Genomic DNA, 16,663 nt, shown 5'->3' on the forward strand with positions numbered 1-16,663 from the left:
TTGAAGGCGGATTAGACTGTTTATTGAGGTTATCCTAAGTTATATAATCCAAATCACACTGAAATTTTTACCTAAAGATAAAAAAATTGTGGTTATGTATTACAGTAAAACCAAATCTTATAAGAAAAACATCTTTAACTAAAATATATTTTAAGATAGAAAATATTTTACAATAAAGTCATACAAAACTAGTTTTCATTATTCATAAAATTTGAATTGAGGCAGAAAAAGCTTGGACCATAATCATCAATATATGCGCTGTTTTTTCAACGTTATAAGTTATCCACTACAAGTCTTTAAGTATATCATTTTGTAGTTGATAACTTATTAGTTTTTGCTTCAATATGTGTAACTCTTCCGAATTTACAATAAAAATTTGTTCTTGTCAATAATTACAAATATATGTATATATATAATTGTTATTTTCAACAAACAAAGATTCTTAAAGACCATTCATCAGAGACTTAAGCACAGAAATCGCCACGTCACAAAGATTTTTAACTAGCTTGTTTCTAGCCGTAACAGCCACCGAGCTTTCATCGTCGGCGCCGGCGTTCGTGATTCCTTTCTGACAAGAATCAGTCTGCTTCTCGGCGTCTCCGAGCACATATATCGCAAAGCCGAATTTGCCGCCCTGCATTGCCTCCATCGCCTGAGGAATATTAAACTTGACCACCGGCCGGTACAGCTCAGCGCACTGAGCCAGCGCGCGCTCTGCCGCAGGATCGTGAGCATGTTTGATCAGCGATTGGATGTATCCTAAAGTATCGGTCATGTTTCCGAGCACGACGCTGGCCATAGCGGCACCTAAGGATTTGGGATCAGAAGGTGACGGAGAGAATGGACGAAGAGAGGCTTCACATAGGTCGCAGAATGGCGTTGCTTGGCATATTTTGTCGATAAGGTCGTCGGAGGATTGGACTACCGACGGCAGAAGCAGAAGGAGAAAGAGGGAGAGACACGGTAATGATGTGACGGTGGATGATCTTTTCATGGTCGGAGATAGTGAAATTTGAGAAAAAATTGATATGTGATAAAAATAAAGACGTGTGTGGTTGTGTTGTGAATGCTACTGGTAGCTCTGTTTCTAGACTTATATAGTAGTTGCTATTTAAGTTTGTTATATGAAAAGCTTTCAAATTACTAACAATTATGTTTTTCTTCTTTAAACCACCAAGACAAATGTGCTTTTTACGTGTCATCACATATGAATTTTGCTATATATCGATGTGATCAACTAGGTTAATGATTATTAGGTCTACGTGGTTATTCTAATTCCCACCCGTGAACGACTTCGTGATCAACAAACTTTATTTGGTTTGGAGTTTGATAGAAATAACATACTATATAAGCAGCTAGCTCTATGTATTTTAGACTATATGTAAACTTGGATTTGAGTATTAATGTATATATGTAGGTATGAGGTATATATTGATTGAATCATACTACCTAATTTTTTTGAATACATGGATCTGTGTTTGGTCTTTAGTTTTTGTTTGTTACACTTTATCCTTTTGGTTATATGTGGTTGTTGGGCACGATACCAAGAGAAAGAAGAGGGTATGTGTGGTTTAGATTTGGCGTATGAGTACTTTAGTAGTCGGTCACATATACGACAAAAAAAATACCATTATATATGAGTCCACACTATACCCGACGTCGACCAAATAATTTCAAAATACCTTAACTTAATTAAATATTGTGGGGGCTGTTTCTCTCGGCAGTCGATATCTGGCTCGTGAATGTTTTGTATATCCCGTGATTCGGTTCTAGAAACTTCGTGCCGAATTTTTGCCCGTGTTCAATAACCGGTTCTTAAAGCCAGTCCCGGTTAATGTAACGTTATACAAATTTGATCCACATCATTCATTCGGATTAAAGAGGCATGGTCGATATTGGTTACGAGCTTTATTATTATTTTAGATCATATTAAATAAGATGTAAATTAATTAGAGCAACATTCGGATGATGGCTCTGGTCACATCGCAAATCTTTTCCATTCTCTGAGTCAAACTGGTCAACGGAGATTGGCCTTTGGTAAACCCTCCTTCGCATATGGAAGCTTCCACGCCGGCGTCAACAACAGCCCCTTCAGCGAACTTAGGGTTTCCTTTGATAGATATAATGGCAGTGTGGACGTCAACGTCTACGATCGTTTTGTATCTCATACTACACTCGTCTAATGGCTTTTTCAGCATTGGTTTTGTTTTGTAGGCCTCGTTGATCTGCCCGACCGTTTCGGCCCCAAGCGCCTACATTCCCAACAAAAAAAAAAAAACATTTACATTTTAACATTAAATCTAATATTTTTAACTTTAAATTTAGTAAATAAACCCCGTGATCTCGAAAATATTGTCTTATTCATATTGAGTCTACGGAAAAAGAGTGAAAACCTTGATTTTGTCGACGAGGACGGTGTCGGCCTAGGAGCTACGTGGATCGGAGCGGAGGAGAGAAAGACAGAGAGTGTAGTCAGGTGTCTGTTTGCATGTCTTATCTACAATATTTCCCATCGCAACTCCCACCACCATAGCCATCATCATCATCATCATCTTTACCATAATCATCTTCTCAGCTCTCTCTCAAAAATTATAAATTTATTAGTACTAATTGGTAAATTAAGATGTACTATAATGCGATGAATTACTAGACATGTCTATTTATATGTGTTTGTACGTGTGACTTAATTAAAATTATGCCAAAACGTTTTCTTTTCATTTTGTTGCTTCGATACATGTAACCTATTTAATGTGCATTCTTTGACGTGTCCAGCCTGTAATTATCTACATAGTTTGAAGTTATTACCCTCTAAATCCGGGGATGATCCCTCTGAATAAAAGATCTGTTACTCCGATTTGAATAACCATTAATTTGTTGCCAATTTGAAATTAGGGGGAGGGGAATAGTTTTGAGGGAAAGACCACAAGATAAAATATATAGGCTTTGGTTGTGCTAAATGTGTAACAATAAACATGTATCAAATTTGATAAGTATTTATATATAGAGATAAATAGTCATATACTTTTTACATCTAGTCAAACACATTCAACTACAATAAGAAAGACAATAAAAGCTAGTAGTATGCACAAGTGTTAATGGCCTCTTCGTCAACGTAAATAATATCTTGCCTTATAATGATCTTTGACCAAAACAGGTCAATGGCTTCGTAATGATATATATATCCAGTATCCACTAAGGTTTTCTTATTAACCTTTCAATGCACTATCAAATAAAAACAATGATGAAATTATTCTCTATTTTTGTCGTATTTATGCAAATCCAAGTAGCATTGTCGTCTCAACCAATTCGGTATGCTACGGAACCTAAGCCCATACAAGAACTCTGCAAATTTAACATTAATCCAAGCCTCTGCGTCTCTACTCTCAATCTTGATCCTAGAAGCAAGAACTCAAATTTACGAGGTGAGATCAAAAAAATCTTAGATTACGTTTTTTTTTTCTTCTTCCATAAGGATAATCTACCAACAATTTCAAAAACTAAACAGAAAACACGAACAATAATTCGTACAAAAAAGGAAAACTGACGAAATGACTTTGCTATATTTGACATGTTTAACGCAAATTTTAATCGGTGAAGTTGTTGTTACCAGAAAAAAAAAATGTTTAAGCAAATTTTGTCATTGTCTACTATTCCCTCATAATAAAACTTACGTCAAAATACTAAAATGTATATTTGTTTATTTTTTTCTTTCATGATAGAGCTTGCGTGGATCTCTATCGATGCGACTTCAAACAAAGTCAACAAAATGTTAAACTATCTCATCTCCGTCTCTAAGAACATCAAAGACCGTGAAGACTTAAAGAAGTACAAAACTTGCATTGATGACTATGGCACGGCGGCTCGTAGGTTTTTACCGGCGGCGTTGGATGATCTTAAAGCTGGGTTCTTTTCTCTAGCGAAGTCTGATATGGAAAGTGTTGTGTCGATACCCGATCATTGTGAGGCGCAATTCGGTGGGAGTTCACCGTTGACGGGACGTAACAAAGCCACTCATGATATCGCTAATATGACTGCTGACATCATAAGATATCTTTTTGGCAATAATTAATAAGTTTTTAGTCTTGTTCAAAGTACAATCGAGTAACGCATAATGAAGAATAAGATATTTATTTCCCATTTTTATTGACGAGAGTCTGAGTCTTTGATTAATCCGTACTATAAAGGAAAACTTGCTTACGTTACGTAACACTGTTATATATATGGTATACTGAATACTGTACAATTTCTTCTTAACATACGATTTGAACATCGAGTAAACGAGATATATGTAGAATTCCTTAAATTGCGTTCGAAGATTTTGCCATTGCAATAAATTCTGATGTATTCCTAAAATACTTAGCAAGACATGATGTATTCATACTCACCCCCCTCATGTAAAATAAAATAAAAATAATCTGAATTATGATTCGAATAAGCACTGAGAATTTGAATAAATTGAGTTCTGTCTGTTAGTCAAAAAAATAAAAGAAGATATCATGGTTATACCTTAAAAAAAAAAGATACCATATGTTCTTTTTTTTGATAAAAAAGAAAGATATCATAAGTTTTTCTAGTTAAACACATTTAGTTCATTACTCCTTAATTGAATTGACCAGAAGAGGTCAATGGATTCTGTCATTCTGATATTTATTAAATGGTTTTTGAGAAATTTGGTCCTTGACTAATAAACGCTATATAACCTTAACACTAGAACAATTCACTAACAGTAGCTCTCAAGATTCTCAGACTAGCTATCAAAATGAATATTTACATATACTTATTCGCTATTTTTGTCGTGCTTAGCCAAATCCAAATAGCCTTGTCACAAACAATTCAGTCTCCTCCGGGATCTAGCCTTGTACAACGACTCTGCAAAAGAAACCGTTACCAAGCCCTATGCATCTCTACTCTCAATGTTGATCCTAGAAGCAAAACCTCAAATCTACAAGGTGACAAATTATAAATACATCATTCTTTGCCTTTTTCTTTTCTTCTAAAAACTGTCCACTAGCTAACAATCTAAAAGAAAAACTTGATTAAAACAATGTTGAAATAATTTGCTATTAACGTAAGTTTTGTCATTACCTATTTTCTTAGAATTCCAAGTTATATAGCTAATTCATATTTGTTTATTCATTTTGTAATCCATGAAAGGGCTTGCGTCGATCTCTCTCGATGCTACGACAAAGAAATTCAACGTGACGTTAACATATTATATCTCTGTCCTAAAGAATGTCAGAGGCCGCGTAGACTTTGAGAGATACGGAACTTGCATCGAGGAGTATGGTGCGGCGGTTGATAGGTTTTTACCGGCGGTGAAGGCTGATCTAAAGGCGAAGAAATATCCTGAGGCTATGTCTGAAATGAAAGACGTTGTGGCGAAGCCAGGTTATTGTGAGGACCAGTTCGCCGGGGAATCTCCGGTGACGGCACGTAACAAAGCCGTCCATGATATCGCCGATATGACTGCTGACATCATCAAAACGTTGTGAAATGTCAACTAATTAAAAAAAATTCAATGTTCAACGAGAAATGAATAACATATTTTTAGAAAAGGAATAAGATTTTGTTTGATATTTAGTTTCTGTTTTTGATCTTTCAAAGTCTTGATTTATAGAAACCACGATAAGAATTCGGTGGTCTAAATCAGGATACCTCCAACATTTTATAGGAAAAAGAGCTTTTTTTTTCTTTCCCAAGCACAGTTATGTAGAGCTCTTCTCTGCGATCATTACCTGTAAATATCTACATATTCATAATGTAAATGATTTTTTGCCAAAAAATGAAAAAACTTTAACAAACAATTTTTGACAATATTCACAAGTGTCATGTGGACAAGTTGTGGTTCTCTTTGTATTCCATGAGGTTTCAAATGTTGTTGTTAAAAGTAATATAAATTTATATGCACTCTTTCCCTCAAAATTGATGATTCTAGCATTGTATTTGTTTTCTCTAAGTTAATGGACTTAATTTATATCTTGTTTTTACAAATAAATACTATGAAATAAGACATTAGGCCTCACTAGTAGCCTAGACAACTAAGTTTAAGGCCCAAATGTTATTCCATGAACTAATACCTTTTTAATGTGTATTAATATTTTTCATCAAAACTACATTATTCTCTAATATGAACCGTTAGATGTGATGCCATCTCATCAATCCTAGTATATTCCAGATTGAACGGCATCACATCAATCCTAGTATATTCCAGATTGAACGGTTGAGATTGGGTTTCGAGAGTATTAAAAAACTAATGATTTACTTTTAATTAAAAAAAACAAAGTTAATAATTTTACAGATAATATGTAATTTTCATTTCACTTTCTTTTTCCATATCATTTTTGAAATCAGATAAATTTATTCCATATACCTATTTATAAACAAAGTTTCCCAATATTGAATTATGAAATTAAATCTTGCATTAAACTTCTTTAACAATTTTTCTTTTGCATTTAACTTAATTAAGTGATTGATCATAATGATAATATATGCAAAAAGTTATCTTTGACCATATGAGTGTCAGACACTTTTTCAAATTTGAAGTTTACATTTATGATCATTAACTGTAAATATATACATATTCATAAATGTAAATGTTTTTTTTTGCCAAAAAATGGATTTTCAGATAATCAAAATAAAAAATATTTGAAGACCAAAAGTTATATAAATAGAGCCAATCATTAAAATCTAAAGAACAATATTTGAATAACTTATAAGAGTTCATAGAAAATAAAATACTATGGGTAGTACAAAAACTTTGGTGACTTGTTTCCTTACGATAATACTTGCAGTTTCGTTGTCTAACCACAACGTTTTGGCTATAGGTATATGTGGAGTTTGATTTTTTTTTTTAATTAGTATTGATCATTTCAAAAGCTATATCTAAATTTTTTTAAATTCGTAACGACAATATTTGTGTTTCTATGTATATTAGACATGCATTCAAAAACTCCCATAAAATTTTATTACTTGGAGATGCTATATGTATAAATGTCTTTTTATTGAAATGTAATATAAAATTTACACATGTTTGTATCGATTATGTTTAATATACATGGACTTGTATAGATGCAGGGATCAAAGGTTTCGATACTGACCACTGCGATACTAGGTGTTACGGACGAGATGAATGTATGAACTACTGTATTAAAGCTGGATTCCCAAAAGGTGGACAGTGTGGTTCTCTTTGTATTCCATGTGGTTTCAAATGTTGTTGCCAAAAGTAATACACTTATATGCACTATCTCACTTTCAAAATTGATGATTCTAGCGTTGCATTTATTTTCTCGTTATTGGACTTAATTTGTATCTTGTTTTTACAAATAAATGCTATAAAATAAGAAAACTATTTATTGCAATAAGTAATTTTTTCTTCTTGAAATCTATATTATAAAACGTATTCTTTATCATACATAAAAAGCATAATAATGATGGACTTCATGACAACTCTTTTTATAACCTCTCACTAACAATAACTCTAAATTATTGTTTTATTATAATATATTTTTAAAGATAAAGATGGAGAGATTTAGTCATAAGATTAAATTAAAAAAAACATGTTTAAAAAATAATTATTGATTTGTGATTTTAAATCAATAACTTGGAGTAGATCTTCCCTATAATATTATTAAATAAATCGAATCATTGTTTGTAGTTTAAAAAGGCGAATAATATAGTGGAAGAAATAAAACGTCTGAATTAAAATTTTGAAATAGTTATTAATATTTTTTAAAATTTAATATGTGAATAAAAAACTGTATGTAACGTAATGAAAATGTTTTTTATTCTTATAACTTCATACTGTTTTAATTTTGGATGAAAATGTAAAATTTTATAGTATTTAAAATAGAAAGACATGGACATTAGGCCTCACTTGTAGCCCATAAAACTAAGTTTAAGGCCCAATTTGTTATTCGTGAACTGAAACCTTTTTCATTTATATTCTTATTTTTCATCAAAACCACGTTATTCTCTAATATGAACCGTTCGATGTGATGCCATCTCATCAATCCTAGTATAGTTCAGATTGAACGGCTGAGATTGGATTTCGAGAGTTGTACCGTTCTATAGCTGGTTCGAAGCTTCACTGCTGCTAAAACCTCTCTCTCCTCTAAGAAACACGAAAATCTCTGAAAGTCTTTTTGTTTGAAGAAGATGACGCATGTTGAAGATGATAAGGAATTCAAGGAGAAACCTTTGGTTCAGGTTCTGAGCGACGACGACAGTGAAGTGAAGGAAGCCAAAGACGGAGGAGGTGAAGAAGTTACCGGCGGCGACGGTGAAGGAGAGGCTAATGTAGAAGAGGAAGACGACGAAGCAGAAAATGAAGACGATGATGATGATGATGATGATGATGATGACGACGACGAGGACGAGGACGATGAAGAAGGGGTATGAATCTCTTTAGTTTTTATTTATTTATTTTGATTTGAGCTGTAAATCCTTAAGAGAAGATTATAGATCTAGGGTTTTATGCATCTCTTTAGCTACGAATTTCGTAGAACATGTGTGTTTTGTTCATTTTACATTCAAACTGTGCAGGAGGAGGATCTTGGGACAGAGTACCTAGTGAGGCCGGTTGGTGAGGTTGAAGATGAGGATGATGCAAGTGATTTTGACCCTGAGGAGAATGGCTTGGATGAAGAAGAAGGTGATGAAGAGATTGAAGAAGATGATGTTGATGAGGACATCAGCTTGAGTGCTGGCAAATCTGAGCCTCTGTCCAAGAGGAAGAGGGTTGCTAAGGACCACAGTGAGCAAGGAGATGTCACTGGTGATAACATTAGGCCTTCTAAACGGTAGTTCTTCTAACTTCGAACTGATCTCAATCCAAGAAGAAAGTCAGAAATTGATTCGAATTCTCAGTATTTTGAATCATTCGTTGGGTTGATGTAGTTTTTAATCTAATGGTAGTAGTGTTGCTTAGAGCTTAATGGATTGTTGTTTCTTCTTTATGTTCCTTGAGACTGCTTTCAAACAAGTTTAAGTATTCAACGCTTTTCTTTTCAAGGGAATAGTTTAGTTTCTCATATACTTCTTAGGATGCTATTATGAGTACAACAAACAACTTCGATTTGATGTGTGACCCTATTATCCAAAACATGACCCAAAAACAAAAGAATTACAGACAGTCCTAACCTCCTACGTTAACTGTTCTCCGGGTTTCTCTTCTACCATTAGTTGACTTGTCCTGTCCTTCTTCTTGTTCACTAGCTCCATCTTCTTCTTCTTCTCCTTCTTCTTCATCTCCGTACAACACCATAACGACATTACCATCATCATCTACTTCGTACTCTATATTATCAGCATCTTCTTCATCTTCACCCTCACCTTCATCTTCATCTTCTTCAATCTCTTCCTCTTCATCATCGTCATAATATTCATCACCTGCGCGGACAGAGTGAAACTCAGGAGGTGGAGGACAGTCTTCGGTTATGGCCTCATCACGTTTCATCACAAGATGCCTAATCACCCTCTCATCACTATCTAACAATCCCTTGAATTCGTTCAAGTATTTTGCCTCTATCTCAAAGTTCATCAGTATATAGTGCGCATTCTCTGCCTTCTGTATTTTGTAAGCCAGTCTACGCATTCCCCAATCACTAAACCTCCAAACTTTCCCCTTCTTCTCCTTCAGGTAATCTGAATATCAACAACAAACTTAATTACATACAAGGAGTTTCACTACCGCAATCACTAAATAAACTTAATTGCTTGAAATCTAGTGAGCAGAACATCAGAGAATAAGAAGTCAAAAAGCTTCACCTTGTACTTTCTGGTTAATGCTTTCAACCTCCTCAGCATGTTTTTCATGAATCAAGTAAACCACCTCATAGTGCCTCACTGCACAAACATAGTTTATACATCATTAAATGGACTGATATCAAACCGATTACAGAATCCATGATTTTCTCACAATGTGGCTAAGTAATGTATCACAAAGATGGATAATATTCTAAGGTAAGCTTCCGACCATATAAAGAACACATTTTGCATGTATATCTAAATTCATCTCCTAAGTTAAAATTGGCATACCCTATATCTTACATTATCATCCTTCCTTGATAAGAAAGTTAAAAGTTTACAAAAGCCATCATTTTCGAATCAAAAACTTAGCTAAGAGCAGGAACAATGGCAATGCTAGCTAATGAGTAACTGATTAACAGAGAACCAACTTCTAGATAACGAGTAACAACATTTTGCCGTTGGAAACATTTAAATGAAAATCAAAACGGTTTAAAGAAGATAAACTTACTCCTTTCTTCATTCAAGTCACTCTGAAGCTGAAGATCCAGAAACTGATATAGCTCCTCTGTGCAAATGAGAAGAACACAAACAATATTAATGGACTAAAATCATTTTGATAACTAAAACCAACAAATAAATACTTTGCCATAAATCACTCACTTTCTTCAGCATCAGCAAACTCGGGAAGAAGATCACCTTCTTCATCAATCTTCTTCTGCAAATCCAATCCACAAAAACAAGCAAGTACACAACTTCAACACCAATGATGGAACAACAATAAAGAACTAAAAATTCGACGAAATCGAACCTCTTTGAGAAGAATGGATTCAGGAAAAGGACCAGTGGCTTCGTCAGGTCTAGCTGAAAAGTTATGATTGTCATCTTTCTTGCTTTTCTTCTTCTTCGCCGCCGCGACCAACGGAAGAGGTTTAGATCCTCTGCGGCCGAGACTAGGATTAAGGCACACGCGTGACGGGTTGATGAACGAATCTCTACCGTCGATTCTGGGTCTCAGAGACACCAGAGACGAAGACGCGTGCAGGAGTGACTCCATTGGAGAAAGCACGAGTGAAGTGAAGTAAGAAGAAGGGGAGAGAGGGTTTTAGCAGAAGAGCAAAGACATTTTTGGGTTTTGGATAAGAAAACTTTTATTAAAATATCATTTTGACCCCTATTGTTATTTATATGTTCCCAAATCGCCCGGTACAGTTTCAATAGATCAAAAAAGACCCTTTGTTTTGTATTCATATAGAGTCAAACTAAAATATTGTAAGCAACCTCTGTTTCCATAAAGACTAATCACATTCTTTTACAAGATTTGAACCGAACTTGGAACACCCCATCAAAACTAATTGGTTGGTATGCAGATTTCTCAAGAAGTAAACATTGGTTTTACCATCTTTTCTCATGTATGTGTCACAACACATTGCCACTTTGTTCTCCTCATCCACCATGAAACTCATCGAAAATGAAAACGTATAATTACATTTCACTGTAAAGAACTTTCTCCACGGGACGTCGTCGTCATTGGCTTCATCAATCTTACTAGTTAACCATATCTCCATCGTTGCTTCATCTTCACTCTGAAATAACACAGCAAGTTGTAACACTGAAATGCCCACTAAAATTTTATTTACAAATGATTCGTTGACTTGTGAGTTCTTGGACTAACAAAGTCTTGAACTTATAATTTGTATGGTTTGAGAAGTTTTATTTTAGTGTTTCCTGCTTCTTCGTCTAGCACGCAGTAAGAAAGGAAGAGAAGTTGTAGAGAGAAAGTAAAAGACACACGAATTAACAAGTCCAAGACCAAAAAATTTGTGATCCCTACGACTAGAGAAATATTCTTGTTCTTAAACAAATTACAAACTCACTCTCTTTTTCACCAACCTTATACACTAAACAAAACAACCATTATATATTGTAAATTTCTCACATAGTTGGGTAGACAGTAACAACTAATATGTGATTATGTATTGGACTTATTATTTATGCATGTATCTTTTATACTCGGTAAAAAGATAGAGAGAAGAGACTAGCTATATGATATAGTGGTAGTATCTAGGGGCTTGACGGAAGTTCTTGGCCGTTAAGGAAGGACCGGAAAAGCGCGAGAGCTTCTTCAGGTTTATTGAGAGGAACCAAGTGTCCAGCTCCTCTCACCGTTACGAACGTTAACCCTCCCTCGTACTCCGTTATTCTCCCTCCCACCTTCACAATACACACACACACAAAAAAGACTTTAATTAGCTTTAACCGTACTAATATAAACTTATTTGGCTAAAATATCACACATTTCTAGCTAATTTCACAATAAACCCTAACCTGATGATTGTGGAACCAAGAACGCCACTCCGATTTGACGGAAATCCCTAAAGCTTCAACACAATACCGACTTCCGATCACCGGGACTCTCCCGTCGGCATCTCCACTGTTAGACAATAATAAGTATTTATAACTAATCAATTTTCAACTTTCTAAGGAAAATAAAATCAGATATTGTTACTCAACTAGTTATTTTTCCTTTAAAAGAGTTTTCCGGATATCTAAACCGTCCAACTAATTCGAGACTATGAAGACAGTATCTGTCAAATACAAAATCAATGAACAAACACTGGGTTACATCGGTAGGTTATTCATTTGACAGCTAATTAATCATTCAAATATTTACTTATATGTAACGAGATCATGTAAATCCAAAAGAGACATACGTACAAGAGTTTGGTGGGTGAATAATAGTTATCATAATATCTTCGGTGGGTTTACTTTGTGAATCTCGTGGTTATATGTCTATCATTCATCTTTCTAACAGCCTCTTTTTTGGAAAAAAAAATCTTTGTAACAGCCAAACATCTTATTATTATTTGCCAAAGATTCAAAGCCAAAGGCTCTACTTTGTAACAGCCAAACATTTTCCTTTTTCTAAATTCTAATGATATTAACGTCAAAAAAAAGTTCTTCGACAATCAATCACGAAACTGAGTTTTTTTTGTATGTATGGTTATTGGAACATTCTATATATCTGAAAGATATATCTGAAAGAAAAGGAACACCAATTATCTAGATAGAAGTGTCGAGTATACCTATAAACCCATATCTTGAGGCCAGCTTTGATGAGCTTACTATAAGTAGGCAACATTGAGGAGACTGTAAAATGGTACGTTTGCAATATCGAATCACTGTTAATCACAAAAAAAAGAAAAAAAGAAAAAAACCAAAAAAAGATTAACATTTTAACCTTTTTAATATACAGAATTAAGAAACTTAGATATATTCTACATAAAACTTACTTGCAAACTTTCCACCTTGCTACATTTCGTGTAGTAGCATGAAGAGACAATCGAACATCGACTCTATTGAAATATTCTTCAGCGTAATTAGAGTAACAAGGATCGTATCCTTCAAACCATCTCACTCTCTTGAACCAGTCTTTAACCGCCGGAGACTTATCATTGACTCCGAAACCTAAGTAGGAAGCTCCTGATGAGCTATTAGATATGCACTTGGGAGCATATATGTTATAAATATCAATCTCTTTGTATTTTGTGAACACTGTGTTCATAGCAACGTTGCATGGCTCTGACCAGTTCGAAGACTTGAAGTCGCAGTTATGTTTTGCGGAGTCGTAAAGATGATCAGAGATCACTGCATGGCTCCATGCGTATTCTAGAATCCCTTTGTTATCGTACTCATCGTCCGTCAATGGATTTCCCACCTATACTGACAAGTTTTAGACTTAAGTACAGTGAAAGAAAATCCTAAATAATTGAATTTTAAAAAAGCTTTTCAAAGAGATTAAAAAGAAACACTGAAATCATGTGTTATTTTCTCTTCTTCATTTTTTTTTTTTTTGATTATTTTCATTTTCTCTTTATACAACGGATCAACAATCGGATCCAATATTAGATTGTGTTGATTTTGTTTTCAAGAAGAATAAATCGGTCGCCGTCAAAAAAGAAAAAAAAAAAAAAAAAGACATCGGTCACATTAACTGGATCAATGTTATACTTTCATCGTTCACGTAGTTATTAGTCCACTTGCAAATATATGATTGCTACGCCTACGTAATCAACAATTGTGTATTATATACGATGACTAATTATAGTATAATACGTACGATGAAGCCTTTGAGATTAATGAAGGAGTCCTTTGGCTGAACTTTGTTCCGATCGTATATAAGCTCGGCTAGCTGAGGTGAGTAGTGACCTGTAATTGTGAAGTGTGAATGTGAACCCAAACTTTATTTAAAAAAAAAGGTGTGAACTGTCATATAAACAAAAAAGATCTATTTATTTCCATGCATCATTTTTTGTACTTGTTCATTACTAGCTATAACTTTTTTTCTTAATAGTTTGATAATCAAAATCTAGATAGTACAACAATATTAGAATGAAAAAAATACAGAGTAATTAATTAAGCTCACCGGCATAGCTTTCACCAGCTATGAAGAAATCACGAGACTTATACTGAGGATACCTTGCAAACCAAGCAACCATGAAGTTGTATGCATCTTCCGCTGTTACATTAAACATCTCAAACAAAAATTTTGTCAATTAAGTTTCATTAGTCCCCTTAGTTTAGATAGAGTATATAACCTAAGTTCTAGTATTGATTTGAATGCTTCATAGTAGATAAGCTCGGCTAGAGTATATAACCTAAGTTCTTGTAGATATTTACTTACCAACGAAAGCGTCGTTGAGGTTTTCCAAATCAGATGATGAGTTCGTGTACGAAAACCCTACTCCGACTGGTGATTCTAAAAACAACATATTCGCTTCTGCAAATTTTTGAACAAAAATATTCTTGAATTTAAAAACAAAACTAGCTTTAATTATTGGTTGTTAAACCGTCACGGATTTCATTATAAAATTTTGTAACTAGAACTAGATAAAACGAAGAAAACAAAACCTTGGACCCAAGAGTATTGATTGAAACTAAGACTTGTCCCATTTTCAACAACACGAAAAGGTCCTAATTCAGATGCTGCTCCATATCCAATCGATGAACATCCAGGACCTGCGCAGCATGATCATTGATAATATGTCAAAAAATTAGAATCATATTTAATTAAGTTAATTAGTTACCTCCATTGAGCCAGAGAACTAGAGGTCTTGTTGAAGGAGATTCAGACAATGCTTCGAAGAACCAAAAGAAGAGTGATCGTGTATTTTCTTGATTGACGTTGACATAACCTGAGAAATGAGAGATCTTTGGGTTCAGTGGTTGTTCAGGAAGATTGACTACTTTGTCTGAATTTTGAGCTTCAATGTGATAATCTTGATGAAGTAATGATAATAATATCAATAATGAGATGATTAGCAGAAATTTTTGTTTTTTCATCGGAAGTGTCAAATTCATCTCAGGTTTTTTTTGTTTGTCTTTGGTATTTGCCTTTGTCTATCGTACGTAGAGTGTATTAGTGTATATATAAAGTAGACAAGTAGTGAATGTATTGGGGATGTTGGTTGATTGTGGAAGTATGTGGCCACAAATATTAAGGATAAGATTTTACAATTCTTATTTTGTTTGATATGCAAGATTGTAATGGATGGAAGATTGGAAGCTGAATGTACACTTCTGAGTTGTGAACAATTCGTTTGATAACTTTTTATAATTTTAGTTGAATTACAAGATAACGATCGTTAAAATATAGGAAGAAATTTGCTTCTTCTTTTTTCTTTTGTTTAATTTGATTAAAACTAATAATTGCCAAGTTCAACCATAATTTTAACATCACACTATTTCAGAAAGTAATAACGAAAAAAAAAAAGTTGTTGTTTACAATTTAAGGTTTCTCTAGAAGCCAGGTTTGTGATGGCCATGGTACGTGCCAAGTGTTTGACTCCACTAACATGATCATGTGATTTGCCTTACTCACTAACTAAGAAGAAGCAAAGTCAATAATGAGATTCCGCATTTACAACTAACTTCCTACGAGGCTTCATATTGCACTTGATGGGGACATTTTCATATACTCATCAAGTGTCAAGATTTGTTCATGATATACTGTTCATGTTAATTCGGTCAAGTAATAAGAAGCAGTAAGTATTAAATGGGCCGAGAATAGGCCTATGCGAAAATAAACAGAAAGTTCAGATATCAAATGGGCTAATGGGTCAACTATAGTACTCATATATTCTTGACTCTACTTCCGTATAATCCGAAAACTTTGTAAATTACACAGACTTTTCAAGTGACAGATGCAAAATATACCACTATCCTAATTGACATTATTCAGAGCATTTCTTAGAAATTGCAACTAAAGCTTTTAACATGTACATTTACAGTTTCTCACTAGCAGTGAAACTAAATTATTGTTATGTTATTGGACCAAAACAGAATGAATAAAAATGTTGGGCATAAAACGAAAGATCTCTGAAACGTAGTACGAAGAGAAGGGACAGAAGAGGAACGGACGGATTGAAATGGGCTAAAGAATACACGAAACAAAAATCATTACTATTATTCTTTAATAGTAGGGGACCTCTTTTATGAAATTAAGAGCCTTGTCCTAGTTTTGTAGTAGTATTTTGTTATAAAAAAATATTGCAATTGAAAAATAAAGGTTTTACTGAATACCACCAATGTGTGTGTTAAACTAATAAACATATTTGTACATTACGCGAAACATTAATTAATTTAGGAACGAAGGTCAAGGGATTCTTTTTTGGCATTATCAAATGATATAACAATGTTAATAGTTACTATAAGTTGTGATATTACTATTTTTTTACATTATTTTGACCATTTTATGTCTTAGAAGACTGTGTGATTCCCCCGCACGCCCACAAAGTTTCTATTCCCCACAAATCTCAGACTTTTGATTACTGGATTTTAGAAATAAGAATAATAACTTGCTCGAAAGAGATTCGACCTTCTTTATCTTACTTCATTTTAAAGAAAACTGATAAGCCAT

At 34.0% G+C, this 16,663-nt stretch overlaps 8 protein-coding genes across 9 annotated transcripts; 4 read left to right on the top strand and 4 right to left on the bottom strand.

The window, feature by feature from the left end:
- Positions 1-224: 224 nt before the first annotated feature.
- AT3G17130 (Plant invertase/pectin methylesterase inhibitor superfamily protein) lies at positions 225-1,168 on the bottom strand. The gene has a single exon (NM_112589.2). The coding sequence runs from the start codon at positions 992-994 to the stop codon at positions 443-445; it is 552 nt and encodes a 183-aa protein (NP_188338.1). The 5' UTR covers positions 995-1,168; the 3' UTR covers positions 225-442.
- Positions 1,169-1,949: 781 nt separating this feature from the next.
- AT3G17140 (Plant invertase/pectin methylesterase inhibitor superfamily protein) lies at positions 1,950-2,537 on the bottom strand (the record flags this gene model as incomplete). The annotated part of the gene is made up of 2 exons (NM_112590.1): positions 1,950-2,252; positions 2,502-2,537. 2 exons carry the CDS (start codon positions 2,535-2,537, stop codon positions 1,950-1,952), a joined length of 339 nt encoding a protein of 112 aa, NP_188339.1.
- Positions 2,538-3,205: 668 nt separating this feature from the next.
- On the top strand, positions 3,206-4,143 carry AT3G17150 (Plant invertase/pectin methylesterase inhibitor superfamily protein). The gene is made up of 2 exons (NM_112591.2): positions 3,206-3,422; positions 3,720-4,143. Exons 1-2 carry the CDS (start codon positions 3,218-3,220, stop codon positions 4,067-4,069), a joined length of 555 nt encoding a protein of 184 aa, NP_188340.3. The 5' UTR covers positions 3,206-3,217; the 3' UTR covers positions 4,070-4,143.
- Positions 4,144-4,734: 591 nt separating this feature from the next.
- On the top strand, positions 4,735-5,608 carry AT3G17152 (Plant invertase/pectin methylesterase inhibitor superfamily protein). Its single transcript, NM_001084697.2, has 2 exons — positions 4,735-4,949; positions 5,155-5,608. The coding sequence occupies exons 1-2, from the start codon at positions 4,760-4,762 to the stop codon at positions 5,490-5,492; spliced, it is 528 nt and encodes a 175-aa protein (NP_001078166.1). The 5' UTR covers positions 4,735-4,759; the 3' UTR covers positions 5,493-5,608.
- A 1,083-nt stretch (positions 5,609-6,691) lies between these two features.
- AT3G17155 (Cysteine-rich protein) lies at positions 6,692-7,345 on the top strand. The gene is made up of 2 exons (NM_001035638.3): positions 6,692-6,824; positions 7,069-7,345. Exons 1-2 carry the CDS (start codon positions 6,740-6,742, stop codon positions 7,224-7,226), a joined length of 243 nt encoding a protein of 80 aa, NP_001030715.1. The 5' UTR covers positions 6,692-6,739; the 3' UTR covers positions 7,227-7,345.
- A 651-nt stretch (positions 7,346-7,996) lies between these two features.
- AT3G17160 (uncharacterized protein) lies at positions 7,997-9,028 on the top strand. Its single transcript, NM_112592.4, has 2 exons — positions 7,997-8,391; positions 8,542-9,028. The coding sequence occupies exons 1-2, from the start codon at positions 8,155-8,157 to the stop codon at positions 8,800-8,802; spliced, it is 498 nt and encodes a 165-aa protein (NP_188341.2). The 5' UTR covers positions 7,997-8,154; the 3' UTR covers positions 8,803-9,028.
- On the bottom strand, positions 9,007-10,854 carry RFC3 (Translation elongation factor EF1B/ribosomal protein S6 family protein). Its single transcript, NM_112593.3, has 5 exons — positions 10,556-10,854; positions 10,408-10,462; positions 10,256-10,312; positions 9,766-9,843; positions 9,007-9,642 (listed from the first exon to the last, which is right to left on the bottom strand). The coding sequence occupies exons 1-5, from the start codon at positions 10,799-10,801 to the stop codon at positions 9,134-9,136; spliced, it is 945 nt and encodes a 314-aa protein (NP_566568.1). The 5' UTR covers positions 10,802-10,854; the 3' UTR covers positions 9,007-9,133.
- Positions 10,855-11,579: 725 nt separating this feature from the next.
- Positions 11,580-15,137, bottom strand: scpl33 (serine carboxypeptidase-like 33; the record flags this gene model as incomplete). Of its 2 annotated transcripts, NM_112594.2 has the most annotated exons (9): positions 11,580-11,958; positions 12,073-12,178; positions 12,831-12,926; positions 13,038-13,462; positions 13,865-13,953; positions 14,171-14,263; positions 14,429-14,524; positions 14,656-14,763; positions 14,832-15,137. In NM_112594.2, 9 exons carry the CDS (start codon positions 15,103-15,105, stop codon positions 11,809-11,811), a joined length of 1,437 nt encoding a protein of 478 aa, NP_188343.1. In that variant the 3' UTR covers positions 11,580-11,808. The 2 variants fall into 2 exon arrangements, with proteins under 2 accessions (NP_188343.1, NP_001326250.1); NM_001338277.1 differs by lacking the exon at positions 11,580-11,958 and having other exon boundaries at positions 12,009-12,178; positions 14,832-15,105.
- Positions 15,138-16,663: the final 1,526 nt, after the last annotated feature.

This window comes from Arabidopsis thaliana, chromosome 3 (assembly GCF_000001735.4).
Source record: "Arabidopsis thaliana chromosome 3, partial sequence".
NCBI lineage: Eukaryota > Viridiplantae > Streptophyta > Magnoliopsida > Brassicales > Brassicaceae > Arabidopsis > Arabidopsis thaliana.

Coding starts and splice junctions, on each gene's coding strand:
- AT3G17155 (NM_001035638.3), top strand. CDS start 6,740: ATGGGTAGTACAAAAACTTTGGTGACTTGTTTCCTTACGATAATACTT. Junction 6,825..7,068: donor CCACAACGTTTTGGCTATAG/GTATATGTGGAG, acceptor GGACTTGTATAG/ATGCAGGGATCAAAGGTTTC.
- AT3G17152 (NM_001084697.2), top strand. CDS start 4,760: ATGAATATTTACATATACTTATTCGCTATTTTTGTCGTGCTTAGCCAA. Junction 4,950..5,154: donor CAAAACCTCAAATCTACAAG/GTGACAAATTAT, acceptor AATCCATGAAAG/GGCTTGCGTCGATCTCTCTC.
- RFC3 (NM_112593.3), bottom strand. CDS start 10,801: ATGGAGTCACTCCTGCACGCGTCTTCGTCTCTGGTGTCTCTGAGACCC. Junction 10,463..10,555: donor AATCCATTCTTCTCAAAGAG/GTTCGATTTCGT, acceptor TTGGATTTGCAG/AAGAAGATTGATGAAGAAGG. Junction 10,313..10,407: donor GTTTGCTGATGCTGAAGAAA/GTGAGTGATTTA, acceptor TCATTTGCACAG/AGGAGCTATATCAGTTTCTG.
- AT3G17160 (NM_112592.4), top strand. CDS start 8,155: ATGACGCATGTTGAAGATGATAAGGAATTCAAGGAGAAACCTTTGGTT. Junction 8,392..8,541: donor ACGAGGACGATGAAGAAGGG/GTATGAATCTCT, acceptor CAAACTGTGCAG/GAGGAGGATCTTGGGACAGA.
- AT3G17130 (NM_112589.2), bottom strand. CDS start 994: ATGAAAAGATCATCCACCGTCACATCATTACCGTGTCTCTCCCTCTTT.
- AT3G17150 (NM_112591.2), top strand. CDS start 3,218: ATGCACTATCAAATAAAAACAATGATGAAATTATTCTCTATTTTTGTC. Junction 3,423..3,719: donor CAAGAACTCAAATTTACGAG/GTGAGATCAAAA, acceptor CTTTCATGATAG/AGCTTGCGTGGATCTCTATC.